At 49.7% G+C, this 19,895-nt stretch overlaps 1 protein-coding gene across 2 annotated transcripts in view; it reads left to right on the top strand.

Moving 5' to 3' along the window:
* SHARPIN (SHANK associated RH domain interactor) overlaps positions 1–19,895 on the top strand; it is a 48,768-nt gene that overhangs the window by 1,871 nt on the left and 27,002 nt on the right. For both annotated transcript variants that reach the window (XM_069956944.1, XM_069956945.1), the window contains exons 4-8: positions 887–1,028; positions 1,096–1,186; positions 1,262–1,550; positions 1,923–2,032; positions 2,679–2,852. In XM_069956944.1, the coding sequence (XP_069813045.1) occupies positions 887–1,028; positions 1,096–1,186; positions 1,262–1,550; positions 1,923–2,032; positions 2,679–2,852 (806 nt within the window). The remainder of the gene's footprint in view (positions 1–886; positions 1,029–1,095; positions 1,187–1,261; positions 1,551–1,922; positions 2,033–2,678; positions 2,853–19,895) is intronic.

The raw sequence follows: 19,895 nt of genomic DNA on the forward strand, positions 1-19,895 counted from the left end.
CACCTCAGCTACACCGCCACCGATATAGCAGAGCCCAAGACACCTGCAGTCCTATGTAACACTGATGACACCGGCAGTCCTATGTAACACTGATGACACCTGCAGTCCTATGTAACACTGATGACACCGGCAGTCCTATGTAACACTGATGACACCGGCAGTCCTATGTAACACTGATGACACCTGCAGTCCTATGTAACACTGATGACACCAGCAGTCCTATGTAACACTGATGACACCTGCAGTCCTGTGTAACACTGATGACACCTGCAGTCCTGTGCAACACTGATGACACCTGCAGTCCTGTGCAACACTGATGACACCTGCAGTCCTGTGTAACACTGATGACACCTGCAGTCCTGTGTAACACTGATGACACCGGCAGTCCTATGTAACACTGATGACACCGGCAGTCCTATGTAACACTGACACCGGCAGTCCCATGTAACACTGATACGGCAGTCCCATGTAACACTGATGACACCGACAGTCCCATGTAACACTGATGAAACCGACAGGCATATGTAACATTGATGACACCGGCAGTCCTATGTAACACTGATGACACCGGCAGTCCTATGTAACACTGATGACATCGGCAGTCCTATGTAACACTGATGACACCGGCAGTCCTATGTAACACTGATGACACCGGCAGTCCTGTGTAACACTGATGACACCTGCAGTCCTGTGTAACACTGATGACACCGGCAGTCCTGTGTAAGACTGATGACACCTGCAGTCCCGTGTAAGACTGATGACACCTGCAGTCCCGTGTAAGACTGATGACACCTGCAGTCCCGTGTAACACTGATGACACCTGCAGTCCCGTGTAACACTGATGACACCTGCAGTCCCATGTAAGCCGGTATACTTTGTGTTGCAGAGGAGTTAGCGGGCCGGCTCAGCAGAGCGGTTGAGGCGGGGGAGGCGGTGTTGGCGGCACAGTACGCCTCGGAGTTGGCTCGCCAGAAGGTTCCGCTCCAGGTGCAGCTAAAGCCGATCTGCTACCCGAAAAATGAGATCTGGTGAGTCATGTGACCGGGGGAGGGGGGGGGGCGGCCTGGACACCTCTGACCTCCTCCTCCTCCGCAGTATGAAGGTCGGGGTGGAGGATGCTTCGGCCTCAGTCAACATCTCCACCTATGTGAGCGCACACACTACGATTGCCGCTCTGAAGCAGCAGGTGAGTGGTGAAGCTCCGCCCCCTGGTGAGTCACATGACTGTGCAGCAGAGCTGAGTGTGTTGTGCTTTGTGCAGATCTGCCGGGAGTACCAGTTCCACCCCAGTATCCAGCGCTGGATTATCGGCCAGTGTCTGTGCTCCGATGAGCGCACCGTCGCCTCCTATGGGGTCAGGAAAGATGGCGACACCGCCTTCCTCTACTTGCTGGGGGCAAAGCAGGCGAAACTGACGCCACAGGAGGCGTATATAAGCGGCAGTAGCCAGCCCTTCCCCCCAGGGCTGCCGGGGTCCATGCCGGGGGCCACCTGGGATGAGCGCAACAAATTCAACACCATGCCGGCCCGGCCCAGCCCCAGGAATGGCGGTAAGTGCGTGCAAGATGGGGGTGCCGTGCTGTGTCGTATCTATATAGGAGGAGGCAGCCGGCTCTGGGGCCCCTCCTGGCTGTGGCTCCGGGGCCCCTCCTGGCTGTGGTTCCGGGGCCCCTCCTGGCTGTGGTTCCGGGGCCCCTCCTGGCTGTGGTTCCGGGGCCCCTCCTGGCTGTGGCTCCGGGGCCCCTCCTGGCTGTGGCTCCGGGGCCCCTCCTGGCTGTGGTTCTGGGGCCCCTCCTGGCTGTGGCTCCGGGGCCCCTCCTGGCTGTGGCTCCGGGGCCCCTCCTGGCTGTGGCTCCGGGGCCCCTCCTGGCTGTGGCTCCTGGTTATCAGGAATCATTCTTTTTCTTTGTTTCTTTCTTTAGTTTCTCAGTATTTTTGGGCGGAGAAGATGGAGCAGCCCCTCCTGCCCCTGGAGCTGCAGCCTATCGGCCAGAAGCCCCCCGCCCCCGCAGCGCCCCCCTCCCCTGCACAGGTGACTATATACTCTATTTTTGCTGTTATGCTGATCCTGATCGCGCAGCCGATGGCCGATAACATGACATCACTGCTCTGGACACATTGTAACAAACCAGCAGCTGTGTGATCAGGACCGGCCTGGGATTGTAATAAATAAATGTTTGTCAGGGCTGGTCAGGGGGGCTGGTGAGTTGTCAGGGCTGATGGGGGGGGGGCAGGTGAGTTGTCAGGGCTGATGGGAGGGCAGGTGAGTTGTCAGGGTTGATGGGGGGGGGGCAGGTGAGTTGTCAGGGCTGATGGGGGCGGGGCAGGTGAGTTGTCAGGGCTGATCGGGGGGTAGGTGAGTTGACAGGGCTTATCAGGGGGGTTGTCAGGGCTGATGGGGGGGCAGGTGAGTTGTCAGGGCTGATGGGGGGGCAGGTGAGTTGTCAGGGCTGATGGGGGGGCAGGTGAGTTGTCAGGGCTGATGGGGGGGCAGGTGAGTTGTCAGGGCTGGAGGGAGGAGTGGGTATATGAGTTGTCAGGGCTGATGGGGGACAGGTGAGTTGTCAGGGCTGATGGGGGGGGGGGGGGTAGGTGCAGGGGATGGCACCTGATGCAGAGATGTAGGAGCACCCTCTGTCTGTGTTGCCCCCTCTCACATGCTGTTTTGCCCGGTGCAGCCCGGCTGGTCCTGCCCTCAGTGCACCTTCATCAATAAGCCCACCCGGCCCGGCTGTGAGATGTGCAGCGCTGACCGGCCCTCCGACTACGTAGTGCCAGAGGAGTATACACCAGACGAGGTGGAGCGGAGGAGGCTGCAGCTGGAGAAGGACAGCTATCAGCAGTACAAGAAGGTAATGGTGGCGGCTACAGCTCTCTGTTATCACCCACTGACTGATGGATCTGCCCTGTGTAATAACGTCCCCCCACCAGGTACATGTATCACCAGCCTCCCATAATGCACCAGGCACAGGTATCACCACTCTCCCATAATGCACCAGGCACAGGTATCACCAGCCTCCCATAATGCACCAGGTACAGGTATCACCAGCCTCCCATAATGCACCAGGTACATGTATCACCAGCCTCCCATAATGCACCAGGTACAGGTATCACCAGCCTCCCATAATGCACCAGGCACAGGTATCACCAGCCTCCCATAATACACCAGGTACAGGTATCTCCAGGCACCGGGGTATAAGAATTATGAATGCAGCTCTGGAGGATGTCATTGTGACTCCTCCCACCCATGATGATCACATGACTGTCTGACCAGTTGTGAGGGAGTGGAGGTGGTAGTTGTCACAGGAAGCCCTTGTATGATGTCCTCACTGCTCGTGACTGTCACTGGCTGTCACTGTCCTCACTGCTTGTGGCTGTCACTTGCTGTTATTGCGTCCTCACCGCTCGTGGCTGTCACTGCGTCCTCACCGCTCGTGGCTGTCACTGCGTCCTCACCGCTCGTGGCTGTCACTGTGTCCTCACTGCTTGTGGCTGTCACTGCGTCCTCACCGCTCGTGGCTGTCACTGCGTCCTCACCGCTCGTGGCTGTCACTGCGTCCTCACCGCTCGTGGCTGTCACTGCGTCCTCACCGCTCGTGGCTGTCACTGCGTCCTCACCGCTCGTGGCTGTCACTGCGTCCTCACCGCTCGTGGCTGTCACTGCGTCCTCACCGCTCGTGGCTGTCACTGCGTCCTCACCGCTCGTGGCTGTCACTGCGTCCTCACCGCTCGTGGCTGTCACTGCGTCCTCACCGCTCGTGGCTGTCACTGCGTCCTCACCGCTCGTGGCTGTCACTGCGTCCTCACCGCTCGTGGCTGTCACTGCGTCCTCACCGCTCGTGGCTGTCACTGCGTCCTCACCGCTCGTGGCTGTCACCATGCTTTGTGCACCGGATCACCGCCAGTGCGTCAGCTGACCTGCCTCCAGCACACGGAATAACCCTGTGACATCTCCTGTGACTTCTCCTAGGACGTCAGTGTCTCCCCCCCCCCCCCAAAACCTTTATATATGTTATTATGTATTGTCGTCCTGCACTTACCGGCTTATAACCACAGTGAGAACTGACACAGACCTGAGGCGCAGCTTACAGAGAGGTGAGGACCTGCCTTGATGTAATGGTCACATGACTGTGATCTCCCAGATCCTTTACCTAGGGGACAATACAGCAAAACATGGAGAGCCCAGGGAAGCTGCTGAAGAAGAGAAGAGACCCCCCACCCCCCCAGCATCTCCTGGACAGAGGTGTGAGCTCCAGACCCTCCTCCTCCTCCAGCCTCTTCTGGACTGAGATGGATCAGTATGTATTCTGTACTGTGGTGTTGGTTTATTACAGGTGGAGCAGTACAGTGGTAACTTGCTTTAAGAGCGTTTTGGTTTAAGAGCTCACAGTTTTTTCTAAATAGTGACTGGGTGGGAGGAGGAGGAGGGGGGGGGAGGGGCATGGTCTGCATAGCGGGGTCTACAGCCCTGTACTCTTACCCAGGAAGTCTCCCTCACCTTCCAAATCATAGCAGATCCACTTCAGGCTGGGGCTTACATCAGGGGACAGGACTGTTGGGGTAATCTCTCCATAGCTGTAACCCCTCTCTCCCCGGACAGAGAGTGCTGCTATACTGTGCTCATCCTATCCCCTGCTCATTCCTTCATACTCCCTGCAGTCTCCGTCAGTCCTGATTGGTCCAGGCTGAACACACGTCCTTTCCCCATTGCTGTCATGTGACCACACAGACCCCTGACAGCAGCCCTGCTTCTCTATTCTAGCCTGTTGTACTACGCTACTGCATTATGGGGATCTGCAGCTCCATCCTGTATCTACAAACTGCTGCTGTGTTATCAGGGTTATACAGTTAGTATACATTATATACCACATGCTGCTATACTGTACAGTACGTTATATATCACATATCCAGCTGCTGTGTTATCAGGGTTATACAGTTAGTATACATTATATACCACATGCTGCTATACTGTACAGTAACTTATATATCACATATCCAGCTGCTGTGTTATCAGGGTTATACAGTTACTATACATTATACACCACATGCTGCTATACTGTACAGTAACTTATATATCACATATCCAGCTGCTGCTGTGTTATCAGGGTTATACAGTTACTATACATTATACACCACATGCTGCTATACTGTACAGTAACTTATATATCACATATCCAGCTGCTGCTGTGTTATCAGGGTTATACAGTTACTATACATTATATACCACATGCTGCTATACTGTACAGTAACTTATATATCACATATCCAGCTGTTGTGTTATCAGGGTTATACAGTTACTATACATTATATACCACATGCTGCTATACTGTACAGTAACTTATATATCACATATCCAGCTGCTGTGTTATCAGGGTTATACAGTTACTATACATTATATATCACATGCTAATAGCTATACTGTACAGTAACTTATATATCACATATCCAGCTGCTTCTCATTGTTTCATCTGTTCTACATGTTATTCAGAATAATAATCAGTATATTTGGGGGGTGGAACCAATTGTCTGCAGATCAGTGACTTCTTATGGGAAGTTTTGCTTTGTTATAAGAGTGGATTTGGATTACAAGCGCCGTCCCGTAACGGATTATACTCGTAATCCAAGGCACCACTGTGTGTATTTCTGTACTGTAGTGTTAGTATTTTACAGGTGGAGCAGTATGTATTCTGTACTGTGGTGTTAGTATATTACAGGTGGAGCAGTATGTACAGTATTCTGTGCTGTGGTGTTAGTATATTACAGGTGGAGCAGTATGTATTCTGTGCTGTGGTGTTAGTATATTACAGGTGGAGCAGTGTGTATTCTGTGCTGTGGTGTTAGTATATTACAGGTGGAGCAGTGTGTATTCTGTGCTGTGGTGTTAGTATATTACAGGTGGAGCAGTATATATTCTGTACTGTGGTGTTAGTATATTACAGGTGGAGCAGTATATATTCTGTACTGTGGTGTTAGTATATTACAGGTGGAGCAGTATATATTCTGTACTGTGGTGTTAGTATATTACAGGTGGAGCAGTATTCTGTACTGTGGTGTTAGTATATTACAGGTGGAGCAGTATGTATTCTGTGCTGTGGTGTTAGTATATTACAGGTGGAGCAGTATGTATTCTGTACTGTAGTGTTAGTATATGACAGGTGGAGCAGTATGTATTCTGTACTGTGGTGTTAGTATATTACAGGTGGAGCAGTATGTATTCTGTGCTGTGGTGTCAGTATATTACAGGTGGAGCAGTATGTATTCTGTTCTGTGGTGTTAGTATATTACAGGTGGAGCAGTATGTATTTTGTACTGTGGTGTTAGTATATTACTGGTGGAGCAGTATGTATTCTGTGCTGTAGTGTTAGTATATTACAGGTGGAGCAGTATGTACAGTATTCTGTACTGTGGTGTTAGTATATTACAGGTGGAGCAGTATATATTCTGTACTGTGGTGTTAGTATATTACAGGTGGAGCAGTATATATTCTGTACTGTGGTGTTAGTATATTACAGGTGGAGCAGTATATATTCTGTGCTGTGATGTTAGTATATTACAGGTGGAGCAGTATGTATTCTGTACTGTGGTGTTAGTATATTACTGGTGGAGCAGTATGTATTCTGTGCTGTGGTGTTAGTATATTACAGGTGGAGCAGTATGTACAGTATTTTGTACTGTGGTGTTAGTATATTACAGGTGGAGCAGTATGTATTCTGTGCTGTAGTGTCAGTATATTACAGGTGGAGCAGTATGTATTCTGTACTGTGGTGTTAGTATATTACAGGTGGAGCAGTATGTACAGTATTCTGCACTGTGGTGTTAGTATATTACAGGTGGAGCAGTATATATTCTGCGCTGTGGTGTTAGTATATTACAGGTGGAGCAGTATGTACAGTATTCTGTGCTGTGGTGTTAGTATATTACAGGTGGAGCAGTATGTACAGTATTCTGTGCTGTGGTGTTAGTATATTACAGGTGGAGCAGTATGTATTCTGTACTGTGGTGTTAGTACATTACAGGTGGAGCAGTATGTATTCTGCACTGTGGTGTTAGTATATTACAGGTGGAGCAGTATGTATTCTGCACTGTGGTGTTAGTATATTACAGGTGGAGCAGTATGTATTCTGCACTGTGGTGTTAGTATATTACAGGTGGAGCAGTATGTATTCTGTGCTGTGGTGTTAGTATATTACAGGTGGAGCAGTATGTATTCTTTACTGTGGTGTTAGTATATTACAGGTGGAACAGTATGTACAGTATTCTGTGCTGTGGTGTTAGTATATTACAGGTGGAGCAGTATGTATTCTGTGCTGTGGTGTTAGTATATTACAGGTGGAGCAGTATGTATTCTGTACTGTGGTGTTAGTATATTACAGGTGGAGCAGTATGTATTCTGTACTGTGGTGTTAGTATATTACAGGTGGAGCAGTATGTATTCTGTGCTGTGGTGTTAGTATATTACAGGTGGAGCAGTATGTATTCTGTGCTGTGGTGTTAGTATATTACAGGTGGAGCAGTATGTATTCTGTACTGTGGTGTTAGTATATTACAGGTGGAGCAGTATATATTCTGTACTGTGGTGTTAGTATATTACAGGTGGAGCAGTATATATTCTGTACTGTGGTGTTAGTATATTACAGGTGGAGCAGTATATATTCTGTACTGTGGTGTTAGTATATTACAGGTGGAGCAGTATGTATTCTGTACTGTGGTGTTAGTATATTACAGGTGGAGCAGTATATATTCTGTACTGTGGTGTTAGTATATTACAGGTGGAGCAGTATGTATTCTGTACTGTGGTGTTAGTATATTACAGGTGGAGCAGTATGTATTCTGTGCTGTGGTGTTAGTATATTACAGGTGGAGCAGTATGTGTTCTGTGCTGTGGTGTTAGTATATTACAGGTGGAGCAGTATGTACAGTATTCTGTGCTGTGGTGTTAGTATATTACAGGTGGAGCAGTATGTATTCTGTACTGTGGTGTTAGTATATTACAGGTGGAGCAGTATGTGTTCTGTGCTGTGGTGTTAGTATATTACAGGTGGAGCAGTATATATTCTGTACTGTGGTGTTAGTATATTACAGGTGGAGCAGTATATATTCTGTACTGTGGTGTTAGTATATTACAGGTGGAGCAGTATGTGTTCTGTGCTGTGGTGTTAGTATATTACAGGTGGAGCAGTATGTACAGTATTCTGTGCTGTGGTGTTAGTATATTACAGGTGGAGCAGTATGTATTCTGTACTGTAGTGTTAGTATATTACAGGTGGAGCAGTATGTATTCTGTACTGTGGTGTTAGTATATTACAGGTGGAGCAGTATGTGTTCTGTGCTGTGGTGTTAGTATATTACAGGTGGAGCAGTATGTACAGTATTCTGTGCTGTGGTGTTAGTATATTACAGGTGGAGCAGTATGTACAGTATTCTGTGCTGTGGTGTTAGTATATTACAGGTGGAGCAGTATGTATTCTGTGCTGTGGTGTTATTATATTACAGGTGGAGCAGTATGTACAGTATTCTGTACTGTGGTGTTAGTATATTACAGGTGGAGCAGTATATATTCTGTACTGTGGTGTTAGTATATTACAGGTGGAGCAGTATGTATTCTGTACTGTGGTGTTAGTATATTACAGGTGGAGCAGTATGTATTCTGTACTGTGGTGTTAGTATATTACAGGTGGAGCAGTATATATTCTGTACTGTAGTGTTAGTATATTACAGGTGGAGCAGTATGTATTCTGTACTGTGGTGTTAGTATATTACAGGTGGAGCAGTATATATTCTGTACTGTAGTGTTAGTATATTACAGGTGGAGCAGTATGTACAGTATTCTGTGCTGTAGTGTTAGTATATTACAGGTGGAGCAGTATGTACAGTATTCTGTGCTGTAGTGTTAGTATATTACAGGTGGAGCAGTATTCTGTGCTGTGGTGTTAGTATATTACAGGTGGAGCAGTATATATTCTGTACTGTAGTGTTAGTATATTACAGGTGGAGCAGTATGTATTCTGTACTGTGGTGTTAGTACATTACAGGTGGAGCAGTATGTACAGTATTCTGTGCTGTGGTGTTAGTATATTACAGGTGGAGCAGTATATATTCTGTGCTGTAGTGTCAGTATATTACAGGTGGAGCAGTATGTATTCTGTACTGTGGTGTTAGTACATTACAGGTGGAGCAGTATGTACAGTATTCTGTGCTGTGGTGTTAGTATATTACAGGTGGAGCAGTATGTATTCTGTACTGTGGTGTTAGTATATTACAGGTGGAGCAGTATTCTGTGCTGTGGTGTTAGTATATTACAGGTGGAGCAGTATGTACAGTATTCTGTGCTGTGGTGTTAGTATATTACAGGTGGAGCAGTATGTATTCTGTACTGTGGTGTTAGTATATTACAGGTGGAGCAGTATGTATTCTGTACTGTGGTGTTAGTATATTACAGGTGGAGCAGTATTCTGTGCTGTGGTGTTAGTATATTACAGGTGGAGCAGTATGTATTCTGTGCTGTGGTGTTAGTATATTACAGGTGGAGCAGTATGTATTCTGTACTGTGGTGTTAGTATATTACAGGTGGAGCAGTATGTACAGTATTCTGTGCTGTGGTTTTAGTATATTACAGGTGGAGCAGTATGTATTCTGTACTGTGGTGTTAGTATATTACAGGTGGAGCAGTATGTATTCTGTGCTGTGGTGTTAGTATATTACAGGTGGAGCAGTATGTATTCTGTGCTGTGGTGTTAGTATATTACAGGTGGAGCAGTATGTACAGTATTCTGTGCTGTGGTGTTAGTATATTACAGGTGGAGCAGTATGTATTCTGTACTGTGGTGTTAGTATATTACAGGTGGAGCAGTATGTATTCTGTACTGTGGTGTTAGTATATTACAGGTGGAGCAGTATTCTGTGCTGTGGTGTTAGTATATTACAGGTGGAGCAGTATGTATTCTGTGCTGTGGTGTTAGTATATTACAGGTGGAGCAGTATGTACAGTATTCTGTGCTGTGGTGTTAGTATATTACAGGTGGAGCAGTATGTACAGTATTCTGTGCTGTGGTGTTAGTATAGTACAGGTGGAGCAGTATTCTGTGCTGTGGTGTTAGTATATTACAGGTGGAGCAGTATGTATTTCTGGTCCGTTGCTTTTGCTGTGGTATATTGTGTGCGTTGTATATTAGGTCCGTGGTATTAGCCTCTAATAAATCTGTAATATTGGCTGCGTCATGTGAGCTCGGTGCTTGCTGTCACTTCCTGGATCGGTCCTGGTCATGTGATGGATGCAGCCGCAGTGCTTGTCATCACATGACCAGGCTAAGTGACAGCGGGCAGGGATCTCCCCGCTGGGCTGTCACTAGATGAGGACTGTTCTCAGAATCCGGAACATTCCTTTGGTTTTGGGCGATTATATGACGGATCCTTCTCTTCTTTCTTTCTCCAGGAAAAAGGAAGAAGAGAAGCGGCGCCCCCTTCCCAGCGCGAGCAAAGCGGCAACTCCCTGGACGAGTTCACTCTATTATAGTAATGATGTCACCTAGTGGGAGGGGCCATGGCAGGTTCCATAATTAGCACCTCCCTCAGGGACTCTGATCAGTGATGTCATCGGCAGGGCGGCCCGTTGTATGAACGCTGCGCGGAGGGAGGAGCAACGATCAAGTGGACTTTGTGTAGAGACTTTCTCAGACTGATTATCATTGAACTTTATGATTGGTGAGGAGCGAGATGAGGTAGTCACAGCCAGTCTCTTAAAGGGGGACTCCACCCAAACCCACTTACACTCCGGAGCGGAGCGGAGCGGAGTGGAGTGGACGCAGAGGACGTGACTGTGTTCATCGGACCGCAGCCAAATCCTTGTGCCACAAACCCCCAGTGCCTTAGACATGTCCCACACTGTACCGACCCAGAAGTTGGCAGGGGCGGAGTAACTCTCCCATAGGCCCCCGGCCTGTTCACTGACCCTGGACCCCACCCCACTGTAACTTTGCTAGCACTAGTGGGGGGACTCGTAGTCCCGGATACACAATGTCTTATTTACCGTGTAGCTGTAAAGTTTTATGATAAATGATGATCAGACAGCGATGGCAGCACGTTGTATTCTCTAATTTACTTCCATTGTCTCCGCTCCCTGCTGTCTGTACCTGTGGAGGCTCCATTGTCTCCGCTCCCTGCTGTCTGTACCTGTGTAGGGAACGTGGTCTCCGCTCCCTGCTGTCTGTACCTGTGGAGGAGCCGTTGTCTCCGCTCCCTGCTGTCTGTAGCTGTGGAGGGGCCATTGTCTCCTCTCCCTGCTGTCTGTACCTGTGATGGAGCCATTGTCTCCGCTCCATGCTGTCTGTAGCTGTGGAGAGGCCATTGTCTCCGCTCCCTGCTGTCTGTACCTGAGGAGGCGCCGTTGTCTCCGCTCCCTGCTGTCTGTACCTTTGATGGAGCCATTGTCTCCGCTCCCTGCTTTCTCTGCCTGTGGAGGCCATTGTCTCCGCTCCCTGCTGTCTGTACCTGTGGAGGCGCCGTTGTCTCCGCTCCCTGCTGTCTGTACCTGTGATGGAGCCATTGTCTCTGCTCCCTGCTTTCTCTACCTGTGGAGGCCATTGTCTCCGCTCCCTGCTGTCTGTACCTGTGATGGAGCCATTGTCTCCGCTCCCTGCTGTCTGTAGCTGTGGAGAGGCCATTGTCTCCGCTCCCTGCTGTCTGTAGCTGTGGAGGCCATTGTCTCCGCTCCCTGCTGTCTGTACCTGTGATGGAGCCATTGTCTCCGCTCCCTGCTGTCTGTAGCTGTGGAGAGGCCATTGTCTCCGCTCCCTGCTGTCTGTAGCTGTGGAGGCCATTGTCTCCGCTCCCTGCTGTCTGTACCTGTGAAGGAGCCATTGTCTCCGCTCCCTGCTGTCTGTACCTGTGATGGAGCCATTGTCTCCGCTCCCTGCTGTCTGTACCTGTGATGGAGCCATTGTCTCCTCTCCTTGCTTTCTCTGCCTGTGGAGGCCATTGTCTCCGCTCCCTGCTGTCTGTACCTGAGGAGGCGCCGTTGTCTCCGCTCCCTGCTGTCTGTACCTGTGATGGAGCCATTGTCTCCTCTCCTTGCTTTCTCTGCCTGTGGAGGCCATTGTCTCAGCTCCCTGCTGTCTGTACCTGAGGAGGCGCCGTTGTCTCCGCTCCCTGCTGTCTGTAGCTGTGGAGGGGCCATTGTCTCCGCTCCCTGCTGTCTGTACCTGTGATGGAGCCATTATCTCTGCCCCCTGCAGTCTGTACCTGTGATGGAGCCATTGTCTCCGCTCCCTGCTGTCTGTAGCTGTGGAGGCCATTGTCTCCGCTCCCTGCTGTCTGTACCTGTGATGGAGCCATTGTCTCCGCTCCCTGCTTTCTCTACTTGTGGAGGCCATTGTCTCCGCTCCCTGCTGTCTGTACCTGTGATGGAGCCATTGTCTCCGCTCCCTGCTGTCTGTAGCTGTGGAGGCCATTGTCTCCGCTCCCTGCTGTCTGTACCTGTGATGGAGCCATTGTCTCCGCTCCCTGCTGTCTGTAGCTGTGGAGGCCATTGTCTCCGCTCCCTGCTTTCTCTACCTGTGGAGGCCATTGTCTCCGCTCCCTGCAGTCTGTACCTGTGATGGAGCCATTGTCTCCGCTCCCTGCTTTCTCTACCTGTGGAGGCCATTGTCTCCGCTCCCTTCTTAAATACCCCCCTTTCTTACACACATTGCTCCCACAACCCTGCTGTCTTGTGTCCCTACACCCACCCCGGACCGATCACCCTGTATTCCCCTGTCCCCACCCTTTTAGAAGAGGCCTTCACAGTCACGGGATGGTTGGACACAGCATCGGCTCCTGTGTTCTCAGAGGCTGAAGTTGCAGTGGGACTTGCCCATATAAAGTTGAATAAGGCGATGGGTCCAGATGGCACATGTAGTCGCGGTATCAATAATTGAACAATAATTCAGCCCCTTTTGTAAGCCACACCCCTTTTAGCAAGCCACACCCACTTGACATGCCAAGCTGGCAAGTAACCTACTCAGCAGTAGCCCATGGCTGTGCCATTTAGTGTATTGTCATTATTAGGGTGTCTAAGCAGAGACCTGGACATGTATATACAGGTGTACAGCCACTACAGGACGTGTATATACAGGTATACAGCTATGTACACACTACAGGACGTGTATACATAGGTATACAGCTATGTACTACATGACGTGTATATACAGGTATACAGCTATGTACACACTACAGGACGTGTATACACAGGTATACAGCTATGTACACACTACAGGACGTGTATACACAGGTATACAGCTATGTACTTCACGACGTGTATATACATATATACAGCTATGTACACACTACAAGACGTGTATACACAGGTATACAGCTATGTACACACTACAGGACGTGTATACACAGGTATACAGCTATGTACTACACGACGTGTATATACAGCTATGTACACACTACAGGACATGTATACAGCTATGTACACACTACAGGATGTGTATATACAGGTATACAGCTATGTACTATAGGACGTGTATATACTGGTATACAGCTATGTACTACAGGATGTGTATATACAGGTATACAGCTATGTACACACTACAGGATGTGTATATACAGGTATACAGCTATGTACTATAGGACGTGTATATACAGGTATACAGCTATGTACACACTACAGGACATGTATACGCAGGGGGTTACATAGTGATAGGGGTGTATGACTATACAGGGGGCACATAGGGATGGGGGCAGAAAGGGCTGCATAAAAACACCTTTATTTAATCCAAAAACACGCTTACAGGAATATCAGAGGACACTCAGTCTCATCCTATGACCATTTTACGCCCTTAGGCACATACCTGTATATACACGTCCTGTAGTGTGTACATAGCTGTATATACACGTCCTGTAGTGTGTACATAACTGTATACCTGTATATACACGTCCTGTAGTGTGTACATAGCTGTATACCTGTGTATACACGTCCTGTAGTGTGTACATAGCTGTATACCTGTATATACACGTCCTGTAGTGTGTACATAGCTGTATACCTATATATACACGTCCTGTAGTGTGTACATAGCTGTATACCTGTATATACACGTACTGTAGTGTGTACATAGCTGTATACCTGTATATACATGTCCTGTAGTGTGTACATAGCTGTATACCTGTATATACACGTCCTGTAGTGTGCACATAGCTGTATATCTGTATATACACGTCCTGTAGTGTGTACATAGCTGTATATACACATCCTGTAGTGTGTACATAGCTGTATACCTGTGTATACACGTCCTGTAGTGTGTACATAGCTGTATACCCGTATATACACGTCCTGTAGTGTGCACATAGCTGTATATCTGTATATACACGTCCTGTAGTGTGTACATAGCTGTATATCTGTATATACACGTCGTGTAGTACATAGCTGTATACCTGTATATACACGTCCTGTAGTGTGTACATAGCTGTATATACACATCCTGTAGTGTGTACATAGCTGTATACCTGTATATACACGTCCTGTAGTGTGTACATAGCTGTATACCTGTGTATACACATCCTGTAGTGTGTACATAGCTGTATACCTGTATATACACGTCCTGTAGTGTGTACATAGCTGTATACCTATATATACACGTCCTGTAGTGTGTACATAGCTGTATACCTGTATATACACGTCGTGTAGTGTGTACATAGCTGTATACCTGTATATACAGGTCCTGTAGAGCCTGTAGGAGGCACCCCTTATGGGTCACAACATTGCTCTCATCCTTGCTCCCCCTCCCTTCCCTCTACTGCTTCAGTCAGGACTGTTCCTTGAACGAAGCCATTGCACTTCAGTAGTTGATCCCTGCTGCCTCCGCCACCCTTAGACATAGTCTGGCTGCATTTACAATCATCTGATATTGCAGACACCTTATACCATGGATTGTGCTGACAATGAGGCCTTGCATTGGGAGAAGCTTTGGGTGTCATGCAGCATTTAAAGGCAAGGCTTTGGCATGGGAAAAAACTATGCTGATCCCTGTTGCTGCCAATGGAGCCTGGCCCTGCTGCCCAACACTTCCTGGCATCAGGAACAGTGCCAGTTCTGGGGGGAGGGGGGGTGCACTGTCCAGGCGGGGGTCACTATGACAGCTGGGCAGGGGGTGCATTATGCTGGGTGGGGGTCACTATGACAGCTGGGCAGGGGGCACATTATGCTGGGCGGGGGTCACTATGACTGCTGGGCGGGGGTCACTATGACTGCTGGGCAGGGGGCACATTATGCTGGGCGGGGGTCACTATGACAGCTGGGCAGGGGGTGCATTATGCTGGGCGGGGGTCACTATGACAGCTGGGCAGGGGGTGCATTATGCTGGGCGGGGGTCACTATGACAGCTGGGCAGGGGGCGCATTATGCTGGGCGGGGGTCACTATGACAGCTGGGCAGGGGGCACATGCTGGGCGGGGGTCACTATGACAGCTGGGCAGGGGGTGCATTATGCTGGGCGGGGGTCACTATGACAGCTGGGCAGGGGGCGCATTATGCTGGGCGGGGGTCACTATGACTGCTGGGCAGGGGGCGCATTATGCTGGGCGGGGGTCACTATGACAGCTGGGCAGGGGGTGCATTATGCTGGGCGGGGGTCACTATGACTGCTGGGCAGGGGGCGCATTATGCTGGGCGGGGGTCACTATGACAGCTGGGCAGGGGGCGCATTATGCTGGGCGGGGGTCACTATGACAGCTGGGCAGGGGGCACATTATGCTGGGCGGGGGTCACTATGACAGCTGGGCAGGGGGCACATGGTGGGCGGGGGTCACTATGACAGCTGGGCAGGGGGTGCATTATGCTGGGCGGGGGTCACTATGACAGCTGGGCAGGGGGCACATTATGCTGGGCGGGGGTCACTATGACTGCTGGGCAGGGGGCACATTATGCTGGGCGGGGGTCACTATGACTGCTGGGCAGGGGGCACATTATGCTGGGCGGGGGTCACTATGACTGCTGGGCAGGGGGCACATTATGCTGGGCGGGGGTCACTATGACTGCTGGGCAGGGGGCGCATTATGCTGGGCGGGGGTCACTATGACAGCTGGGCAGGGGGCGGATTATGCTGGGCGGGGGTCACTATGACAGCTGGGCAGGGGGCGCATTATGCTGGGCGGGGGTCACTATGACTGCTGGGCAGGGGGCGCATTATGCTGGGCGGGGGTCACTATGACTGCTGGGCGGGGGTCACTATGACTGCTGGGCAGGGGGCGCATTATGCTGGGCGGGGGTCACTATGACAGCTGGGCAGGGGGCGCATTATGCTGGGCGGGGGTCACTATGACAGCTGGGCAGGGGGCAGATGCTGGGCGGGGGTCACTATGACAGCTGGGCAGGGGGCACATGGTGGGCGGGGGTAACTATGACAGCTGGGCAGGGGGTGCATTATGCTGGGCGGGGGTCACTATGACAGCTGGGCAGGGGGCGCATTATGCTGGGCGGGGGTCACTATGACAGCTGGGCAGGGGGCACATGCTGGGCGGGGGTCACTATGACTGCTGGGCAGGGGGCACATGCTGGGCGGGGGTCACTATGACTGCTGGGCAGGGGGCACAGCACACCCATCAGCCGCAGCCCATCACACTGACCCCCCCCCCTCCCCTACAGCCAAGTAACCACAGGGGTTCTCCCTGCATGCCGATGCGCGGGTGACATTACAGGCTGGAAGAAGGAAGCAACGAGGGACCACACTGGTGACTGACCATGATGATGCCGACCAGAGGGGGCTTGGAGGATGCGCTGCTAGCGGCGTTCGGGGGGGTACTGGGCACTGCCTTGTGATGCTGGGGTGTGCTGAGCTGTGTGGTGCGCCGTGGCCGACAAAGGGGGATGTTGTTTGGTTTGAGGCTTTCTTTATGGTGATGGCAGGGGTTACTTGGCTGGAGGGGGGGGGGCAGCGTGATGGGCTGATGGTTGTGCTGGGCTTTGTGGTGCGGCGTGGCCAATCAAGGAGGGTGGTGTTTATTTATGGTGCGCAGCACACAGCCCTGCACACCTGTCATCACCCAGTCATCACACTGTGTTGGGCGCGGGGAGTTCTTTGCTGGGTGGGGGACACTGGGACATGCCGGGCGGGGGAAATAGGGGGTTGGCAGGGCGCTCTGACACGCCGGGGCGGTGGGCAGCGGAGATATCCCTGCATCTCTTCAAGGACAGCACAGAGGAGTCCTCTTCTAACCTGTGCAGCTCTCGCAACTCAGACAGGAGGATAGTAGAAGTACCGCAGATACCATCCTGGCAAAGTTGAGGTCGGTTAATCGACGCCAGAGATGGTATAGGTCTTTTCATGGTATACCGCCCAGCCCTACGTCCACCCCAAGGTTCTTAACTCAAAAACAGTGACTGCTGCCCCCCGACAGATCTGTGTAACCAATCCCTCCTAACAGGAGATGTCCCGGATGATTGGAGAACGGCCAATGTTATACCCATCCACAAGAAGGGGAGTAGAGCCCAGTAACTACAGGCCAGTGAGCCTGACATCTATAGTAGTAAAAATTATGGAAACTCTTGTAATAAAGAAGATAATGGATCACCTAAGAATCAACAATTTGATGGATCCAAACCAGCATGGCTTTACTGAGGGCCGATCATGTCAGACTAATCTCATGGATTTCTTTGTGTCACAAATGTGCTGAATGACTGTGCCGGGGATATCGCCTATCTGGACCTCAGCAAAGACTCTGAGACTGGTCCCATAAAGAGCTGAGAGAGAAGGAACAGAAAATTGGACTTAGTCCCTGGATAGTTCAGTGGATGTGTGATTGGCTGAAGGAGAGATATCAGGGGTGATGGTAATGGTGAATATTCCGAGCAGAGACTGGTTACATGTGGTGTGCCTCAAGGGTCTGTTCTGGGTCCTATTACTGTTAGTATGTTTGTAAGTGACATAGGAGAAGGGTTGGTGGGTAAGGATAGTGACATAGGAGAAGGGTTGGTGGGTAAGGATAGTGACAGGAGAAGGGTTGGTAGGTAAGGATAGTGACATAGGAGAAGGGTTGGTGGGTAAGGATAGTGACAGGAGAAGGGTTGGTAGGTAAGGATAGTGACATAGGAGAAGGTTTGGTGGGTAAGGATAGTGACATAGGAGAAGGGTTGGTGGGTAAGGATAGTAACATAGGAGGTTTGGTAGGTAAGGATAGTGACATAGGAGAAGGGTTGGTAGGTAAGGATAGTGACATAGGAGAAGGGTTGGTAGGTAAGGATAGTGAAATAGGAGAAGGGTTGGTAGGTAAGGATAGTGACATAGGAGAAGGGTTGGTAGGTAAGGATAGTGACATAGGAGAAGGTTTGGTAGGTAAGGATAGTGACATGGGAGAAGGTTTGGTAGGTAAGTATAGTGACATAGGGGAAGGGTTGGTAGGTAAGGATAGTAACATAGGAGGTTTGGTAGGTAAGGATAGTGACATAGAAGGGTTGGTGGGTAAGGATAGTGACAAAGAAGGTTTAGTAGGTAAGAATAGTGACATAGGAGAAGGGTTGGTAGGTTAGGATAGTGACATAGGAGAAGGGTTGGTAGGTAAGGATAGTGACATAGGAGAAGGGTTGGTAGGTAAGGATAGTGACATAGGAGAAGGGTTGGTAGGTAAGGATAGTGACAGGAGAAGGGTTGGTGGGTAAGGATAGTGACATAGGAGAAGGGTTGGTAGGTAAGGATAGTGACATAGGAGAAGGGTTGGTGGGTAAGGATAGTGACATAGGAGAAGGGTTGGTGGGTAAGAATAGTGACATAGGGGAAGGGTTGGTGGGTAAGGACAGTGACATAGGAGAAGGGTTGGTGGGTAAGGATAGTGACATAGGAGAAGGATTGGTGGGTAAGTATAGTGATATAGGGGAAGGTTTGGTAGGTAAGGATAGTGACATAGGAGAAGGTTTGGTAGGTAAGGATAGTGACATAGGAGAAGGGTTGGTGGGTAAGGATAGTGACATAGGAGAAGGATTGGTGGGTAAGTATAGTGATATAGGGGAAGGTTTGGTAGGTAAGGATAGTGACATAGGAGAAGGGTTGGTAGGTAAGGATAGTGACATAGGAGAAGGGTTGGTGGGTAAGGATAGTGACAGGAGAAGGGTTGGTAGGTAAGGATAGTGACACAGGAGAAGGGTTGGTAGGTAAGGATAGTGACACAGGAGAAGGGTTGGTGGGTAAGAATAGTGACATAGGAGAAGGGTTGGTAGGTAAGGATAGTGACACAGGAGAAGGGTTGGTGGGTAAGAATAGTGACATAGGGGAAGGGTTGGTGGGTAAGGACAGTGACATAGGAGAAGGGTTGGTGGGTAAGAATAGTGACATAGGAGAAGGGTTGGTGGGTAAGAATAGTGACATAGGGGAAGGGTTGGTAGGTAAGGATAGTGACATAGGAGAAGGGTTGGTAGGTAAGGATAGTGACACAGGAGAAGGGTTGGTGGGTAAGAATAGTGACATAGGGGAAGGGTTGGTGGGTAAGGACAGGGCCGCCATCAGGAATTCCAGGGTCCCATACTGCCAACTTGTCTGTGCCCCCACCTTACCAAAGACATTAATCCAAAAAATCAGGACACACGTTTGGCTATATAAAGCCCATAATATGTGTTACATTACGAGTCAGTTTGGCCATGTTTTCAGCCTTAAAAATAACTATTGTTTTATAAAAGAATGGCTGAAAAATGTCATGTTTTTTTTCCACAAATAATACTGACACATCATAATTACAATAATGTTTTGCCTGACTTCTCCTTTAATATATATAGACAATAGATGCACAAACCCATACAGTACAAATAGGCAGATACACACATGTATGCACACACACTCACACAGATACATATAGATCCAGAATACATGTATACACACATATAGGCAGATTACAAGATGTACAAATATACCAACATAGAGAAATTACACAGA

The sequence above is a fragment of the Dendropsophus ebraccatus genome, chromosome 2 (genome assembly GCF_027789765.1).
Source record: "Dendropsophus ebraccatus isolate aDenEbr1 chromosome 2, aDenEbr1.pat, whole genome shotgun sequence".
NCBI classification, from domain to species: Eukaryota; Metazoa; Chordata; class Amphibia; order Anura; family Hylidae; genus Dendropsophus; species Dendropsophus ebraccatus.